An 18,613-nucleotide genomic window follows, 5' to 3' on the forward strand; every position below is an offset into this window, starting at 1 on the left:
GTCTGCGGGAATGACGAGCTGCCAGGGCGGAGGCCGGGTGCTCGGGTCGTGCTGCTGGGGAAGCGCAAAGAGACCCCGGGCAGCTGCAGAAGCCCCAGGGAGAAGGGAGGTTTGAAGCTGGGGCCGGGGGGACCTGGGGTCCCCAGGCCAAGCCGCAGCAGCGGCTGAACCCGGGCGGGAGTTGCCCTCGACGCAAGCCGGGGAGCGTGGCTGGGGGCGATGCCTCGCGAGCAGGGCTGGGGGCTGCCCGCGCATCCCCGCTCCCCGGGGGAGCGGTGCCGGAGGGCAGCTGTAAAGCTTTTACTACCGCATGCTCGGAAAGACCCGCGTAACTCACTTGTGGCACTTAACGCGGTCGCCAGGCACTTGCGACAATAAAAGCTTTACGGTGCTCCGCGCCATCCTGCGCTCCTCGCTCTACACAGCGATATTTATTCACTCTGCTCCGCAGAGTGAGCTCTGGCTGTCTTCTAGGGTCTTTGCAATTCCCTTCCGCAGGCCTTTTATCTGATGGCCACGGCAAATAAGGAATCCAGCAAGCGGGGACGGGTGTAAATCTCCGGCAGCCGTGCTGCAGGCGGAATGAAGACATCTGGCCGCGGCAGAGTGGCGGGCCGCCGGCCCGCGCCGCGCTTCCACCCTCGCCTTCCTCAGCCTGTCACCGGCCGCTAATCAAGGCAGTAAATTCCGATTCGGAAGGGTTCGCTAGCGGTTGCTTGCCAGAACATACGGATCCTCGGCTGAACTTCAGCATCCCGCATCCCCCGACGGCACGCCCAGCGACTGACAAAAAGCGAATCCTGTTAAATTTTAACTTCTGTGCAGACGTCCCTACGGACGCTCTCTCCGCACCAGCCCTGCCTGTCCCGCGCGCCCCAGGAGCAGGCCAGCATCTGCTCTGGCCCCTTCTCAAGCCCTGGGGCTCCCACCTAGGTGGGGATTTTGCATACGGTGAGGAACGCAGGGCTGGCCGTGCCCGGCACTGCGGACCCGAGGGGAGAGAAGTCCTCCCCGCGCCGCCCTCAGACAGGCTCTCCGCAGCCTACTCTTCCCTTTGCAAAGCCTTGGAGAAGAGCATTAGCTAATCAAGTGGTAGCATCTATAATCAGCCTGCTGCGCTCGCTTGCTAACCCGATTCCTAATAAGAAAATGGTGGATGGGAGGGGAGGGAGGGGGATCAGAGCAAAACGCAGTCCGTAAATACCCTGCTGGGTGAGACAGAGAAAGACAATTGGCCAGCTCCCTCCCCAGCGTGGCCGTGTTTGTCTAAATGATTTACTGCAAACACCGAGCTGGCGACGGGCAGAGACGACCCGACAGCTCTGAGGACGGGAGATACAGGAGCATCGCACACTCGCAGCGCAATCTCGGCGAGTCACTGGGAGGGAATGCATCCGGCTCAATTCATTAGGACTGATAGCTCCCTCAACGGGGCTGAATAATTGATGGCCTGGAGAAGCTTTTAAGATGTTCTGTGCGCTCGAAAGACCGAGAGTACTGTTTTTTTAAAAGCTAACGCACAGAGAAAAACATCGGCGAAGGTGATCCGAGCAAAGGTTAGGTGTTTTAATACGCTATGTTTACACCGTAAATCTTTGCTCCGTCGCTTGTAACGGGAAATGGATACGGTGTGGCTCGGGGCAGCTGCAGGCGCGCAGGCAGGACCGGGTAGCCGCTCCGCCAGGAGCTGGGCCAGCTCCGAGGGCGGCTGTGGCGGGAGCTGAGCTCCCATCGGCGCGGCGTTCGCCGAGCACGGCCACCGCCGGGCCGCAGAGCCCCCTCTGCGACTCTTCCCTGCCTCCGTCCCGCAGCAGAGACGTCCCCAGCGTGACCTGGACAGCCTCTCCATCTGATCCAGGGGAAGCCTCTCCACCCGCTTACCTTTCACCGTGACGTGGACGCTCTGGCTGATGGAGAGCTGGGGCTGGATCAGCACGCTGCACAGATACTCTCCTTCATCCATGCCTTTCTGGACGTCCATCAGCTTGAGAGTCCCGTTCTCAAAGACCACTTGGCGGTGGTTATCGGGCAGCAGCAAAGAGTCCTTGTACCACTTGATGGAGTAATACGGGTACCCGATCACCCTGCAGTTGATGAAAGTGTCCCTACCCGCTACCGCTGTTATGTTCTTCATCGCTCGGATGCTCGGGGGACCTACATATTCGGGAGGAAGGGAGAGGCAGGCTAGGTTAATTCCGAAGGGCAGTTTGGTTGCATGCAGATCTGCTGCTATTTCAGAGCGAGCTTCACAGGCAAAGGAGGTAACCAGAACAGCTGGGACCCAGCCTGGTTTTGGGTGAGGAGCAGGCACGGGCTTCTCTCTGAGCCTGTGGGGGGAAAGCCACCCATCGGCTGCAACCTCTGGCTACAGCTCCTCGCACACGCCTGCCGCGGCGCAGCTACGGACGGGGCTGCGGGCCTCCCTCACGGCCACGCTTCGGCACGTCCCACCCCGCTTTTGCAGGTGCAACTTCAGCGCTGGGGAAGCTGAGCCCGCAGGCCCCGCTGCTGCTCATCGGAGGAGGTCGGACGGTGTCTGGAAGCGTGGCCTGTTCCTGCCGTGGGAACCGCGGCCGCCCAGCGCACCTGCAGCCACGGCTCCCCCGGCAGCGCCTGCGGCCAACCGGGACGGTGGAAGAGACGGGGCGCGCTGCCCCAGGGTCGCAGCCGCTCTCTGCCTCTCTTAGAAGGAAGCTGACTGCGTTGTGCCAAACGCCCTCGACAGGAGCTGCTACGGGAACCTGACTTCCATTGGCAAACGTATTTCACCTCCCCGAAAACACAGCTTTCCGAGCCTCCCACCGGCCACCTGAGCATCGCCGAAAAGCCAGGGAGTCGCCAGTTTGTGGCTGGCTCTGGTGCTGGCTCAAGGACGGGGAGAATGCTGCAGGTGAGTATTTCAACACGAGGTTTTGTGCATCCGCAATTACATTGTTCTCCCAATGTCACGGCATAAACCAGCAAACTAATCTCAAGATTAACCCTATCCTGACTCCCCGTCCTAGGGGCGTAGCAGGATGACAGCTTAGCAGACGCTCAGGCTAAGCTGACGGACGGTGTTTCTCATACTGGCACACGTTTAGAAAAGGAGCAAGAAAAAAGAAACTCGCGCCTCGCTCTGTAACCCTCTCTTGGGCCCGTCTGAGGGACTGCTCCCTTCCAGGGCAAAAAAAGCCTGAACCTTATCTAGCGACAGCCCGTCAAGAGCCGAGAGGGGAGAGAGGGAGACAAGGAACGTCCTCCTTGAAAACGCTGCTCTGGCTGCTCGTGGCTGAGGGACGAACTTGCTCCAAATCCAGCAGTAAACGGCAGCGAAATTCAGCCTCTCCTGGGATCCCAGCCAAAAAGCCACTAGATCCATTTCAAACCTGAGACACAGACAAACACAGCCCTTCAACCCTCTTTCTCAGCAGACAAATAAATGCTACCTTGTCTCTGTCTCGCTCCCACCTGTAAGCCTGGAAGCCGTAATTGGTGATTACTAACGGGCAGGGGCTTTACCGTGCCCTGTGCCTGAAAGCGCTCCCTGTAACGCGCCGAGCGACACGCTCCAGCCGTAAGAACGCGGTGATTAACGCGGCCATGGCTTTTAGCAGACAAAGAAAATACAGACGTGACGAATCAAAGCTCATTTCCCACGATTTCACGTGCTGCCTCATCGTCGTTTGTCGTGCAGATCCCCGCGCCGGCGGGCGCGTTCGCTGCCAGGGAGCCGGGCTCCCGCCGGGACCGGGGGGCGGCTGGGAGAGCGCGGGGCGCCCGGGACGCTTCCGTGCCCGCCACCACCTTCTCCGTGCGTGGGGTCCCTCGGGGAGGTGTTTGCCGACCCCCGGCAGACCCCAAGGCGGGGGCTCGGCAGGGCAAGAGCGGACCCCGATGCGGAGAGCGCTGCCCTTCCGCCCCTGCAAAGCCAAGCTGCAGCTCTCCACGGCTACGGGACTGCTCTGCGCTTTGTCAAACTCCCTGCTTTAAACGGCGGGGAGGCTCAGCCCCGCGGGCAGGCGCGTGAGCGAGCGGGGCGGGAGCGGGGAGCTCGGGGAATGGGGTCGGGGCAGCCAGGGAGACCCGCGCGGCCGGGAAGAGGAGGGAGAGGCGAGGAGGAGCGATCGGCCGGGGAACAGAACAAAACCAAAAGCCCAGTAAAAGTCCTATTCTGATATTTAAAAGTAGACAGGCACCTCTTACGTTTATTCGCGCTTGGTATTCGGCGCTGCCCACCGAGTTCCGCGCGGTGCACCGGTACACGCCGCCGTCCTTGATCTGCGGGCTCGTCACGTTCATGTGGCTGACCGTGGTGCCGTCCGACATGGTGTACTGGTTGGTGCGGTGCCCGCTGTCCCGCGGGATGGGCTCGTCGTCCAGCGCCCAGGTGACGGTCGGCGGGGGGGCCCCCTTGGCGGCACACATCAGGGAGAACTGCTCCCCGGGGTTGACCACCTTCTCGCTGAAGGAGGAGACGATGCGGGGGGTCCCATCTGGGGGGCACCCAGCGGGAGGGGGGTCAGGGAGCGGCAGCCACAGGCAGCAGCAGTCACCCGCTGGCGGGACGGCTCGGAGCTCCCGCCCGGGGTGGGAGCCCCGGCTCAGCCGGGAGAGGAGCCCTAGTCGGCAACACGCCTGCAGCCCTGCAGCGGGGAGATGCTGAGAGGGGCCGTGCTGGTTGATGCAGACGCTGGCTCAAGGGGCCACCTGGCTCGGCAGAGCCCACCCCTTGTCCAACCGTCCAGCGATCTGCATCGGGGAGGGGACACCTGGTGAAAGGCCGTGCCTCCTCTCAGGGGCTGGGGACGGGCAAGTCAACCCTTACTGCGGTCCTTCCCCGTCCCGGCCGTGCTGCATCCCTCAGCTGCTTGCAGACAGCAGGCACAGCCCAGGAAGCGGGCCGGGAGCGGTCTGGCCCCAGGAGTCCCCACCCCGGCGGGTCTCAGTGCCCTCCAGCCATGCACAAAGCATCCCGGCGCAGCCTGGGGACGCGGCGGCTCAGAGAGGGGCAGAGGAAAGCCCCCGCCGGCCCCCGCCCCGAGGAAGCCAGCTCACCCTCCAGCGTGATGATGGAGAAGTCCTGTGCCGTCTGGGACTTGCGGGTGGCAAAGCACTGGTAGGCTCCAGAGTGGCTCTTCTGCGCGGCCGTGATGAGGAGGGTCTCGTTGCTGATCCCCCGGATGGAGATGTAGTCATCCACCACCACGAGGTCCGTGTTGCGGTACCAGCGGATGACGTACTCAGGGGACCCGCTGAGGGCACAAGAGAGGATGACGGTGCTGCCGATGCCCGTTTTGAGCTTCTTTGGTGTGAGGGTCACACGCAGAGGGTCTGTGCGAGAAAGGGCGAGAGCGGGCGAGGCGTTGGCGGTGCCGGGCAGCACGGCGGGAGGCACTTTGTCATTACCGTGCACTCTGCCTTTCCTGCCCTGGAAGTGCCAGCCCAGCTACGTGTAAAATGTCACCGCACGACAAGGCGGGCGCCCCCCCGCCGTCCTCCCTGCTGACAGCCCCTGCCTTTAACGCCAGCCCCGGGGCCCCGGCAGGGCGGGCACCATCGGGGAGGTGGCAGAACGGCTGGAAGAAGACGTGACCGGTGCGACGGGGGACAACGCTGGGCTGGGGACACGCCAGGGTGGCTCCCAGCAGGCTGCCGGTGCCCGGCTGGTGGCGCGCTCGCCGCGGCACTGCTCCAGGTAAGGCAGGCGTGGTGCGTGCCAGCCCCGGCAGCTCTGGTACCGCTGGGATCCCGGTGACAGGAGGAACCCCCAAGAACAAAGCACGCGACAAATACTTGACCTGCCCAGATGGTATCTACTGTTTGGCTGGAGCTTATTTTATGGAAGTCAACAAAACAAAACGCAGAGGCACCTAACGTAAAACCGACGTTGCCATCCAGCAATTTACATCCCCCGGTATGGCTCTGAGTTTTCCCGAGGCCCCTCTCCCTGCCCGACTGAAGCGGTAAATCAGGGGACGTCTGCAGACGCGCTGCTGCAGCATGATAAACCTGCAAGCGCTCTGAGCGCCACATCGGACACGCTGCGTCGCAAGACGGCGGCTTCCAGCGTGCGCCGTGCCGAAATACAAGGCTTGTCGTTTATACAGCTTTATAAAACCTTTCAGGCTTTGTATTTATCAAGGCTTTACATTTAAGAAGGCTTTATCAAGGCGGGCCCCGGGCAGCAGGACAGAGGTCTCCCTGCCACTGTGCCCCACTCCTGCCCGCCGGCTCTCACCTATGACTGTGAGGGTCCCCGTGACCTCTGCGGACCCGAAGGTGTTGGTCACCTCGCAGATGTAGGTCCCGCTGTCCTCCACGCGCAGGTCGCTGATGGTCAGGCCCGTGATGCGCTTGCTCCAGCGGCTGTCGGCGGGGAGCGGGCGCCCGTCCTTGATCCACCGGACGGCCGGGTTGGGGTAGCCCGAGGCGATGCAGGGCAGCTCCACCAGCCGGCCCGCCTTCACCTCCCTGGACTGGAAGCTGTCTAGCATCGTGGGGATGGACTCCGCCGGGTCTGGGTTCGGAGAGGAATCAGGCTCACCCGGCGAAGAGGAGGAGGCGAGGCTTCTCCCCGCAGGGACACCAGGAGAGCCCCTGGCACGGTGCCACCGGTGCCGCCGTGCCCCCTCGGCATCAGCCGGGAGAGCGCAGCTCTCCCTGTCTCGGTGAGCCGGCGGCTCTGCCGGGCAGGACGCCAGCCACATCCCCTGCTGGGCACGGGGCCGGGGCGGGCAGGGGGTGGCCTGTCCCAGCCGGCCCTCGGTGCCTGGGGCAGCAGCTTGCGGGGAGGTGGGAGGGAGATGCATCTGACTAGCTGAGGGGACGAATAAACTCAGCACCGGAGGAATTACTCAAGGTGACACCTAATTGGTGCAAAATACACAAATTCTGTGGCACATTTCAAAATTTACAAGCAAAGGGGTCCATCAGGCAGCTGGGAAAGGAGAAAATTAATCACCAAGTCTCAGGCGTGAAATTAAATTCCAGGGGAAAGAAACCTCTTTCATTACTCCCAAGCAGAAGTAAAACGCCGTGACGTGTAAATAATGACAGCGACCAGGAGGGGACGGGGCCAGATCGAACGCGCGCGGACAGGGGACGATACGCCCGGCGGCTGCCCGCACTCCTCGAGGGCCGTGGGCAGGACGGTCCCGGGTGGGACCGGGACCCTCAGGCCTCCAAGAGGCTGGGGCGAGGTCAGGCAAGCCCCAGCCCGGCCGTCCTGGGCCCCTTCCCTACCTCTGCGGGGTTAATTCGAGGAGCTAGCGCGGGAGCCACAGCCCGCACGCCCGAGGATGGGAAAAGCATATGGCAGAGAGCAGGCGTGCTGCAGCTGAGCGGCGGGAGCGGCGACGTGGCTGCGAGTCGGGAGAACTCCCTCCCGAGTGGAGTAATTTGGGCAGTCAGCGGAGCCAGGAGCGCCCCGAGACACCCGGCACTACGGACTGCGCTGCCTGCGCTGCAGTATCGCTTGCACGTTCGTCACATCGCGTCAGGCTGCTCGCATCGCGGGCTGTCACATCGCATCGCGTCGCACCCCGTCGCCTCTCGCTCGGGGTGCCGCGCAGCACTGCCGCTCGCCGCGGCCGGCACCGGGGGGGCTGCGTGCGCGGGGGCGCACGCGAGGCAGCACGAACCCCCCGCGCAGCCCCGACAGGACCTCCTGCCACGCACCAGGATGTCCCCTCACTGCGGGACGGGAGGTAGCGATGCCATTGCTCCCTCCTGCACCCTGGGGAAACGGGCACCGTGGTGGGCAGGCAGGGGAGCGGGCGTGCAGGCAGGGCCGGACACCCTCCCGGGCGCAGGAGCCGCGCCGGGCCCTGCGGGGCACGGCTCCCCCCTGCCAGCATTGCCGGCAGCCGCGCACTCACCTGAGACCGAGAGCCTGGCTCCGTTGCTCTGCCGCGTCTCCCCGCTGTACTTGTGCTTGGTGATACACCTGTAGGTGGACAAGGCATCTTCCTTCTGCACGTCCGATATGTACAAACCTCCGTAAGAAGTAATAAAAAACCTATTTTCTGGAGACACAAAGGGAGGAAGAAGGGTGAGCGAGCCAGCCCCGACCCAGCGCATCACCTCCCAGGCTCTGGGCACCGGGGTCGGGCAGAGCCCCTGCACTCCGGGCAGGCACCGGCGCTGCGGGCAGGAGCGGGGCAGGCAAAGCGGGTCCTTCCTCCGCCTCCCCGCACCCCCACTGCACCGGGGCGCAGCCTCCGGCTTCACCTTCAGGGCCTGAAGTTTCAGGCAGGCTGGCCAAGTCGGGCCAAAACGGGCGAGCAGCAGCGCTTGCCTTAGCAGCCGTGGGTGTGCACCAGCAGCACGTGGGTGTGCACCAGCAGCCGTGGGTATGCACCAGCAGCACGTGGGTGTGCACCAGCAGCACGTGGGTGTGCACCAGCAGCACGTGAGTGTGCACCAGCCCGCCTCCCTCGGCGGCAGCGCTCAGCCTGCAGCAAACACGCCCGCCCGGGCGCAAAGATGAGCTCGGGGTGTCCTTCCACGCGCTCCCGGGGGTCGGGTGCAGGGGATTTAGCCGAGGCAGCCCGCTCGCAGCCCTCTCCGCTCCCTGCCCCGGCCGGCCGTCGCAATGAGCTCCGGGCTGGCCGTGGAGCCGCAGCGATGCAGCGGCTGCAGAGGGCAAGGAGAGCGCGCGGCACGATGCTCTACCGGCACGATGCTCTGCCGCACCGCCACGTCGCCACCCGCTGCATAGCAACGCGGCAATTAAAAGTGAATCCGTCCCGCTGAGTTAATAATTAGCTTAACTTACTTAGAAGCATGTGAAAACAAATAAGGGCTTGAGCTGATATTTGAGCACTGGGGGAGGCTGGCGGGCGAGCAAGCAGGGCAGCAGAGCCCCGGGCAGCGCTGCCGGAGCAGCCCCCTCCAGCCAGCAGGTTTTGGAGCCCAGCGCACGCGGAGAAAGGAGTCTTCAACTCACTCGTGAGGCCAGCCTGACCCCTATAATTCATCACGAATATTAAGCGTAATTAACAGGAACAGAAAGACCCGCGCTGTGGCACGATTTAGCGGCTACATGGAGAGCGGGGCAAGCAGAGGCACTGGAGAGAAGCTCCCCTGCCCACCCGGAAAAGCCCTTTACCCTGCCCCACTGCCAGTGCTGAAGCGAGAGGAGCCTTTGACCCCGGTTTCTGTGGGGCCTTTGGGGTTTATTCAGCACCAGCCGCCACCAAGGCTCAGCTGGGACAGGGTGGTCCATCTGCTCGGCTGCACCGTGCTGCCAGCCAAACCAGCCCCTGCCAAACACAGCAAATGCAGAGAAGCAGAAGGTAATTAGCAGAGCTGAATGTTCAGAGTTGAAACCTTTAAACCTAGTCTTTAAATCGGCAACGGCTGCAAATGGCTCCTCCGAGTCCTGCATCACGCTTGGTAAACCGGGCGCTAGGTGCTGGGGAGAATCGGCTGTCTTTTCTTCCAGCACCTTTTGGAAGCGCCTGCACGTTCTCAATTTAGGGGGAGGCACGCGCCGCGGCTGAACCCGAAAGAGCAGGGAAACGCGGGAGGAATTTGGGAGCTAAAGGCAGGCGCTCCCACGGCAGCCTGGCTCGCCCCTCCCGGGGCAGGGCTGCGGAAGCCTCTCCCTGCCCACAGCAGCGGCGCTCGAGGCGACGGACTGACGGCAAGAGGGCTCTTCACCCAGGGAACCGGAGCGCATCCCCGGCAGGAGCCAAGGCGACGGCAGCCCTCAGCGCTGCTGGCACTACCCCGCTCCAGCTGCAGCTTAGCTGGATGTGCCTATTTGACTCTAATTGCTTGATACGAGAGCGTTAGGGACTCTAAACAGCAAAGAAATAGCAACCTTAACAAAACGTGAACCTGGCTGCGGTTAACAGGAGGCAGAGGGAAGCGCCGGGCTGGCAGCCCTGTGCAGATTCTCCTGGAAGCGGCGGGAGCGCGAGCCAGCAGCCCCACGGGGTGCCACGGGTACCGGGGCGGCTGTCCCCCCACCTCCGCGCCGCCGCGGCATCACGGGCCCCGCGTCTCCGTCCCTGCTCGGAGGGGTCAGGGGGTCCCCCAGCCAAAACCTCAGGTGCGGTTTCGCCGCCAGGCCAGAGCACGGCAACGCCAGCGCAGCAGCACGCGCGTGCACCGGTACGCGACTGGGAGCAGATGCACAGCGGCGCGAGTCCCACGCTCCATGCCGCCGATCGGAGGCGCCGAGGGATTCGTGCAAACCTCCGTAAAAGGGAAGGGGGGAGCAGTCCCGCAAGCGCAACTGAAATAACATGCAAATCGAGCATTAATTTTGCATCTCCCATCAAACCAGTAAGCGAAGAACATTGGCTGCACTGGAATTTGAGACGGGGGGAGCCGGTTTCCATGGTAACAGGGGCTGTATTTTGCAAAGTGCTCGGCAGCCCCCACTGGCCTCCCCCTCCCCGCACACTCGCACGCACGCGGCCGTGCATGGTTAACCGCAGCCCTGTTTGCAGGCGCGCTGTGCTCCTCCTCTGGAAACAAAGCCTTGCGAGAGCGGGAGCGACGCGCAAGGAGCCAGCGGAGGAGCAGAAAGCAGCGGTGCCGCGTGCCCGCTCCCCGGGACAGCGGCGGCAGGGCCCACGAGAGCCAAACTCCCGCCGGTGGCCGGGCGAAGGGGAGCGGAGCCCCGCGCTCCCGCCCAGACAGCGATGGCGAGGAGAGCGCCCCGTGGGAGCGGGCAGGGCGAGAGCGTTGCTGACCAGGACTGCAAACCAAGCCCTGCCTGGACCTACTGCCCGCGGCCCCCCCAGCCCGCTGGAGCTCCCCAGCTTTCCCAGCCCAGGCGCCCGAGATCGAGCCTCCGAGACGGGGCTCGAGCCAGAGCATCAGCCCCGGAGACAGGAACGGGCAGGCAACCTGCAGGTTTCAGTATCCGCCTCTCTACCGTGCCGCGGCGGGAGGCATCTGCCCCCTTGCAAGCCACGGCTTTAAAGATGCCGTTACGTTAAACGTAAGGTCTACAACCTGACGGCACAGCCTCCGTATTTTTTTTTTTTTCCGGAAAGGGACAAGTAACTCCATCGAGGAGCGTTACACTGGTTGAAGGGAGAGATGTAGGGCAATAATTGATGTAAACGGCTCCGACAGAGACCTCACCGAAGTGACTTACTGCCGAGTTTGCTAGCGAGATTAACGTCGAAGGTCGCTGAATAAAATCAGATCTTTCTGCCTGCCAGGAGGTGGAAAAGCTTTACGGGAAGCAGAGGATTAAGTGCATCCGTGGCCAGAGCGGAGCGATGTGCCTCTAATAACTCTTCCAGCCAGACGTGAGCCGCTGCCTTTGGAAGCGCCTCGCCAAAGCCCCCGCGCCCCTCTCGCCCAGCCCCGCGAGAGAGGAGCAGGCAGCCGGGAGCCCCGCCAGCCCCGGGAGCTTGGCCCTCGCCCGGGGCAAAGCGCGGGGGGCTCTCCCGCCCGGCAGATGTTCGGGGGGTCTCTCGCCACGTACGCGCGCACGCCCGTATTCGCTGCTACCGAAACCCTCTCCCGCATCCAGCTGCCCGCGGTGGCCGCGAAACTCCGGCATCAGTCCCGAGGGCCTTCCCGTTTCAAGAGAAAAATTACAGCCGATATAGGTTACCAGTACTGCTCTATCCAATATAGATTTATAAAAACAACGGGGTCAGGGCTTCAGGAGAGAGCACGTTTTATAGTTCATAAGACTAACGAGATAACTTTCCCTTGGCACTCCGGGGCCAATATTTCCTTACGCAGTCTATTTTAACTGCTGGAGAATCAATAGGTGCCACCGTTTATGAATTAGCCGTACTTGGAGCATATGCATCCCAAGGCATCCCGGACAAATCCAATAACTGTTTGGGGCTATTTCTGGCCACGTTTAAAGCGACAAACGCCTCCCCAGGGGGAAGGCGTGGAGGGGGAAGCCCCAAAGAACAAAGCCTGTGATTTTCCGCCGCTGCTGTAACGGCACTTTGCTGCTGCGGCTGCTGTTCCAGGATGCCGTTTGCCCGGCCCGGGGCTCGCCCGGGGACGAGGAGCCTCCCCGGGGCGGGCCAGCAAACCCAGCCAGCGGGAAGCTCCTGCCCACCGCTGCGGCACGGCACGGCACCGTTCGCCCCGTCTCTCTGCCAGCACCTCCCTCCCCAAGCCGCCCGAGCAGCGAGATGCGGCGGGGCAGAGGAGCAGGCTGGCAGGCGGCGGCCGCGCACCAGAGCCGCCTTTCGTCTCCGCAGGCTGAGCCCAGCTCGCTGCCACAGCAAATGCCGAAAGCAGAGGGGGCCTGGACCGGGCGCCGAGATTAAAGATCCATCCGTCCATCCCCGAGATGTTAAAGAGGAACCGCGACTCCAGCTCGATGCAAATTTAATAAGAGCCGCACGATATCCGACAGATTTATTTACACGTTTGCCTGCAGTCGGGAGCCCGGGGGAGGTGTAAGGCAGTCACCGCTCCCCGGCCCTTTCGAAGGCAGCACCTCTCTCCTGCGCGGCCGAGCCGCCGCGTGCCCGGCCGAACGTTCCCACCTTGAGGGCTGGTGGGCATCGGCAACGCAAGCGACGCCAGCTGAGCAAGTGGGTCAGGCTTTGCAGCAAAGGGCTGCCTCTCCTCTCCCTCCTCCTCCTCAGTCCAGGAGGAGCGGCCCTTCGCCTGGAGAGAGCACTGTGCCCCAGAAACCTCGTCCCGAGAAGCTGCGGTCGCTGCGTCCGCAGCAGTCCCTGCCGTGCTGCGTCCTGGGGTGGGCACGGCACAGGCAGCTGCCTGTTCCCGGGGCCTGCCCGCAGCGCCCTGTGCCCCGGGGAGCTGCCGGCGGGCCCCGGAGGCTTTGCCAGGAGCCTCCCCCTGCAGACCTAGAGGTCCAGAAACGCAGGCAGCCCCGCCGCAAGCCCTTTCCCGGCCGCGGGCAGGAGCGTGGGCAGGCGCGGGCAGGGACGCCAGCCGCACGCCTGCCTGCTGCTGCGGAGCCAGAGGGGGGACAGCAGAGGAGGGGTGGAAGTCGCGGAGTCGTGACGGGCTTTCCGCCTCCCCTCCTTAATCTCCTTTATAAGCCCGGCTCCATCTCCTCCCGTTACAGGATTAGCAGCCATCTCTCATTCTCCTCTTGCAACAAGATTTTATTCCTAATTACGCTGCAATAAAACCGGGCGCGCTCCCAGGGCTTCTTCCAAATGACTTGTCGACGCTAGGCGAGATTGGATCCTGCTCGGGCCCCTTGCCGGCGCCTCTGCCTGACGTTCATTAGGCATGCATGAGGGAGAGGTTTTAAGAATGGAATTGCATTTAAATGGCTTTTCTGAGAGGGAGAGATGAGACCAAAAAGAGAGAGAGAGAGAGAGAAGCAAAAAAGCAGGCGAGGTTTAAAAGGATGTCATTGTCACCTCCCCGTCGCACCGCTGCCCGGCGGCCGTGCCGCCAGGTCCCCGCTCCCGGGCGCCCCGGGGACCCGGCTGCGGCTGGGCACGGGCGCAGGGCAGGGACGAGCCCGCTGCCGCCGCGGCTCAGCCGGGGGCCGGGGCCTGCCCTCTGCCTGCTCACCCCCGGCAGCGCCCGTCCCGCGCACGGCAGAGCTGCCGCTCAGCGGCCGATCCTTTTCCAGTGAATTAGCTCCTAGCGCGTTACAGAATTACCTGCAGAAGCCCGGCCCGCCGGCGACAAGTCGACAAGCACAAAAGGAAACGCCGTGGGTTTTTCCGAGCGCCGAGTTTGGCTCTGACCGTATTTACGGCCCGGGGAAAGCCGGTGGCGCGGCGGTGTACAAACAGCCTCCGCAAACAACTGGAGAGAGGAGTTAACTGCAGCCTCCGGCCGGCAGCTGCCGGATTTCAGCTCCCACCCGGGACGCGGCTCCGCAGCCGGCGTGCGTGAAGGCGCATGGCGCCCGGGCCCTCTCCGCTCACCCGCGGCACAGCCAGCCCGCAAGAGGACGGCGGCCAGGGGCAGGCAGCGCCGAGCATCCCCACCCTGCCCTGCAGAGACGGGGTGCCCAGGGAGGGCACCGGGGTCTCCCTTGCTGCAGGGGCTCTGGGCTGGGGCATCGCCCCGGCCGAGGGGCACCGACACAGCAGCTGCTGTGACGGCGGCCGGGTTTGCCGGCAGAAACGGCCTCCGGAGCCAGGGATTTTCCTGGCGGGGCTTAGGAAAATGCGCACCGAAACAAAGGGGGGATCGGTAAAATCAGATATCCGCATCGGCAATCCCGCTGCCCGCAGTCGGGGAGCCAGCAGCCAGCACGTGGCCCGCACGCGCGCCGAGCGGAGCACCGGGAGCACCGCGGCCGGACCCACCCTTTCCAGACCTCGCGGCTCTCACCAGCTGCTCAGGTGCAATCCCCGCCGCACGAATTAATCACCAGCAGCGTGACAAATAGCTTCCAACAAAGCAGAGGAAGTTAATCTGTTCACGGACGCTCACATCGCAGGGAGCGAAAGTCGGTGAATAAATTACTGCCTTGGCAAGGAGTCTGCCGGGTGGGAATCACCTTGCTGAAGCTCCCCCCCACGCAGTGCCCCCGCGCTCCCTGCGCTAAAGCACGCACCACCTCCCCAAACCTTACGGGCCCTGTAACGATTAGCACCTCTGTCGCTTTTCTCGCGGCGCAACGGCTTCACCACCTGCATCGCTCGCTCTCCGGGCAGCGACGGCGTAAGAGAAGTTGCGATTTTGTGCACGGGAAGCTTTTTGGGAGGGAAAGCAAAAGGCTGCGGTTTAGAGCTGCGAACGCGACCCAGGCAGGCGCTTAAGGAAATCACAAGCGTTAATTTCGTTTCGCCCGAGAAAACGGAGAACGCTGCTGTTACCGCGCTATTTCGTGCTCGCGCTGCTTCCCCCGCTCGGAGCGGCGGCTCCGGGCGTTTTCCTGCCCCGCTTGCCTCGCCCGCAGCGCGCTGGTGCCGCTTCCCAGACACGGGCTCGCGAGTCGGCAAACTTGGGAAAACAGATGTTAAGAAAGATCTCTTTCTATTAACTCCCTCGGAAGCAAGGTATCCTGCAGGGCTGGTAGGAGTTATTAAATCAAGAGCAATTATTTACCAAAGGGCCAGTCTTGCAAGTCATTTTCCTAGAAGGAAATCCAGAATCAGGCTACCCACAGAATCGGATTCAGACGGCCATAAACGAGAGCAGAGCTTGCCTCTCCGGGCTTTAATCCGCCCCCGAGTCACCGGAGCTTCTCGCGGGCACGGGCAGGGAAACCGCCGAGTGTTTGGGGACGCTTTCGGTTGTTTGCGTACCGCACTCTGAAAATGACGCACTTTCACTGAAACCGGCCCAGGAGGGGGAATTCCCGGGGGGGCAGCTCCGCAGAGCCGACCCGGGGCCAGGGCTGGCCCGCAGAGCGGCCCCCGGCCCCGCCGCGCCGGCGCTATCGAAGGAGGAGGAGGAATTAATCTCCCGAGGTGGTCCGCAGCCGTCTAATACCAGCAGAAAATTACAGAACGGGAGGAAGAGCGTTACAAAAGGAATAGGAGGGGACCAGAGACTTCCATGGCTAATCCTGTTAACGAGACGATTTCTTATCAAACTCATTACGTGGCAGAAAGCGGGGGGAAGGGGGGGCTGGGAGGGAAGGCTGGGGACGGGGGGGGGAGGAAAGGCGGCGCCAGGCAAAAGGCGTCCGGACCGGGGCTGGCCGGAGCGCGCCGCGGCTCCCCGAGCCCAGCCCCGCACGCCGCATCTCCGCACCGCGCACGTCGCTTTAGCGAGAATTGTATTTCTATTTCCAAGGAGAGCTAAATATTACTAGAGTGACATTTACCACAAAACAGTGCCGTCTGCTTCAGATGTATTACCAGTCCTCTCCCAGCGCTGAGCTGCAGCGGGTAGAGATTACGGCAGGCGTAAAAAAACCTATAAAATCCATCGAGATAACACTCGTTTCAAAAAACGGTTTTCCTAGTGTATTTTTTTTTGAACTCCCATTACGATGAGCCTCATTTTCCAGGAGGAGGCAAAACGAAAGGCTTCGGTCCGCAGGGTGAACGCGCGCCTGCCTCTGCTCCGGCGCGGGCCGGGGAGCCGGGCAGGGTCTGCGGCCGCGGCTCCCTGCCCGGCGGGCAGCCCTGCGCCGCGGCTGCCGCAGCTCTGCCCGCCTGGCACCCGCCGCGCTGACGCCTGCCTCCCGCTCAGCCGTGCAAGAGCAAAGCCTGGCACGGCAAAGCGCCGCTGCCGGTGAGGCTCAGCGGTTCCTGAAAAATTTCAGCACGTTCCCCACCTGCCCCTCCGCCTTCGGCCCCCGAGAATCGCAGGGGCTTCGCTGCTACTTCGTGCGCGGCGTTTCAGTCTTGTTGTCGCTTGCTATTTAAAAAACCGCGGAACTAGTCAGATTTCATGCTAATGAGAAGAGAATCTGGATCGAGGACTGTGCAAAAATTTGCATCTCAAAGAGGAAAACAGGAAGTCGCCAAGAAAGGAAAATCCAGCGCGAGGTAGCATGTATGGCCATAATTAGGCTAATGCTGTCTCTGCTCTGTCAGCTCATTTCCATCAGCCCCAGGGCGACAGGGACAACAGACTCCTTCCCCACCCTCGCCGCAGCACCGAGACGCGTTTCCCTGCCGCGGCACCCGGCCCCGGCGCAGCCAGCCAGGGAGAGAGCCGGCGCCAGGGATGCCAAGAGCCAGGCCGGAGGGCGCGGGATGAAGGGCGGCGCGGCGAATGCGGCGGACCCGCTCCCCCAGGAAGGAGGGTTGGCAAGGACGGACGCGCGACTGGAGAGCCTTCTCCAACGGCACCGCCGACGCCGTGGGCGCGCGCCCGCCCAAAGGAAGGAGAGATCGCGGCGCCCTCCTGCTACCTCAGTCCTATCCTCCTCCTCCTAACTACTCCCTTCCCCAGAACGGCCCCACGAGGTGCCGCGGCCCCGGCCTGCCCAGACCGAGGTCACGGCGAACACGCGGCCGCAGCCGCGGCGCCGGCTCCCGCCGCCTGCCCGGACGCGCGGCTGCCTCCGGCCCGCCCGCCTCGGCCGCCGAGCAGGAGCTGGCGGAACAGAACCAGCCATCGTTGTCCCCCATTTTGAGAGGGGCTAGTTTGCAGCGTTTCGTCAAATTCCCCCTGATTTTTTAACGGGGTGCTGTTGCTGCTGTAGACGTTGCCGTACAAACGACTCCGAATAGCTCTAACCGAGACACTTGCTCGTAAAAATCCGTCGTGAACGCCGAGAACGACAGAAATGGAAAACGCCTAATGAAAACAAAGGGGAAAACAACAGGTACTTCAGTCCTTTGCCATCCATCAACAACCTCGGGTTATTAAAAAAACGGGAGGGAAAAAAAATCCTCGCATCTGCAATCAAATCTTGAGAAACCTTGAGAAGACAAATACCCGCATAGGAGGAAATTCTTTGCCCCCACTTCAGCCTGCAGGAGTTTCGCCGTAATTATAATAAGAGTAAGGCTGCTGGGTAACACGAGAATTATTTTCCCCACTTACGTTGTCAAATGATCATTTCGCCCTGCAGTGAAATCTCAATAATTATAATGCCGAACCACGAAAGAACAAAGAAATAAAAAAAAGCCGTGTTTTCTTCCGGGGAGCGGGGGGGAGGGGGGGGGAGCCGCGATCGCAGGACTGAAAGCGCGTCCTTTCGCTCATTATCCTTCCCAGGGCCGCGCATCTCTCATCCGAGCCGTGAGAAACCCTCGACCGCCCTTCCCCGCGGCAGGAGCAGCCGGGCCAGCCCCCCGTCGAGCGGGGCAGCTCCCGTGCCCGGGCAACTCCCTCAGACGGAGGGGATCGTGCGGACGGCAGCGGGCACCGCTGCGCCCGACGCGGCCGAGTTTCCCCACCGAGAAGCGCGAGGCGGGAGCCACGGCGCCACGGCATCGCCCGTCAGCCCCCCGAGCCCCCCAGCTCCGCAGGGACCTCCCGACGCGGGCTGGCGAGGGGGCTCGGCCGCGGGACGGAGCAACGCCAGCCATCGCGGGCCGCGCCTTCGCACCCCTTCCAACGCCCGCCGCCCGTCGGCGGGGGGAGAGCACGGGGGAGCAGGAGAGAAAGGGGACAGAAAAGGGAGGGGGGGATAAAGGAGGCGAACAAGAAAAACAAGGCGACAGAACGCTTGCTCCACAGCCCTCGGCTAAATTACAAACCAGTTTACTGAGGTGGAAAGCTGCAGTGAGCTGAGGAGGAATATGTGGAAACCATCTGCAGATTTAAAAATAATCTATTTTACGATCACCCTCGAACATATTCTTTTGCAGAAACCAAATAGGATTTGTTGTTGTTGTTTTGTGCAAACTGTTAGGGAAAAATTACTAGAAACATGCAGGGGGTTTTGCCTTCTTGAGTACTGAGAGGCTAAATATGCCCTTCCTTATGTTTAGAATAGTAACAGTCATCTTAAAATTAACTTGGTCTGCATCAGAGCTCAAAAACAGTTGCAATTCAGAGCCTGCAGAAAGCAGGACAAACCTGCACTGGGATATCTAGCGCTTCTCGCTGACAGATGTCTTCCTACATACAGTAAATATAGGTCGTCTCTTCCTACCCGGAGAACTGTAGATCTTCATTAACCAGGCCACTAGCGGCATACGCAATGCTTTTCTGCAGCTTGCTAAGCGAGCCTCCCCTCGATTAGGCAGAGGGAAAACAAGACGCACGGGTAAGGGAACCCTCTCCTCCTGCCCCGACGTCCTCGCTCCAGCCGCAGCGGCCCGTGCAGACCTCGCGC

The 18,613-nt window shown here is 62.3% G+C and overlaps 1 protein-coding gene across 5 annotated transcripts in view; it reads right to left on the reverse strand.

Moving 5' to 3' along the window:
* Window positions 1-18,613, reverse strand: part of DSCAML1 (DS cell adhesion molecule like 1) — a 122,431-nt gene that overhangs the window by 35,310 nt on the left and 68,508 nt on the right. For 3 of the 5 annotated variants that reach the window (XR_015706107.1, XM_087763560.1, XM_087763559.1), the window contains exons 4-8: window positions 7,860-8,006; window positions 6,221-6,499; window positions 5,038-5,313; window positions 4,179-4,475; window positions 1,882-2,154 (exon numbers count right to left, since the gene is read on the reverse strand). Coding sequence is in view for 4 of the 5 variants with exons in the window: in XM_087763560.1 (XP_087619686.1) it covers window positions 1,882-2,154; window positions 4,179-4,475; window positions 5,038-5,313; window positions 6,221-6,499; window positions 7,860-8,006 (1,272 nt within the window). In the remaining variant the exon portion in view is untranslated. Of the gene's footprint in view, window positions 1-1,881; window positions 2,155-4,178; window positions 4,476-5,037; window positions 5,314-6,220; window positions 6,500-7,859; window positions 8,007-18,430; window positions 18,563-18,613 lie in introns of those variants that run through there. The other 2 variants (XM_087763561.1, XM_087763562.1) reach the window with 2 other exon arrangements.

The sequence above is a fragment of the Nipponia nippon genome, unplaced genomic scaffold (assembly GCF_047370975.1).
Source record: "Nipponia nippon isolate SJK-2023a ecotype South Korea unplaced genomic scaffold, ASM4737097v1 scaffold_28, whole genome shotgun sequence".
In the NCBI taxonomy this organism is placed as follows: domain Eukaryota; kingdom Metazoa; phylum Chordata; class Aves; order Pelecaniformes; family Threskiornithidae; genus Nipponia; species Nipponia nippon.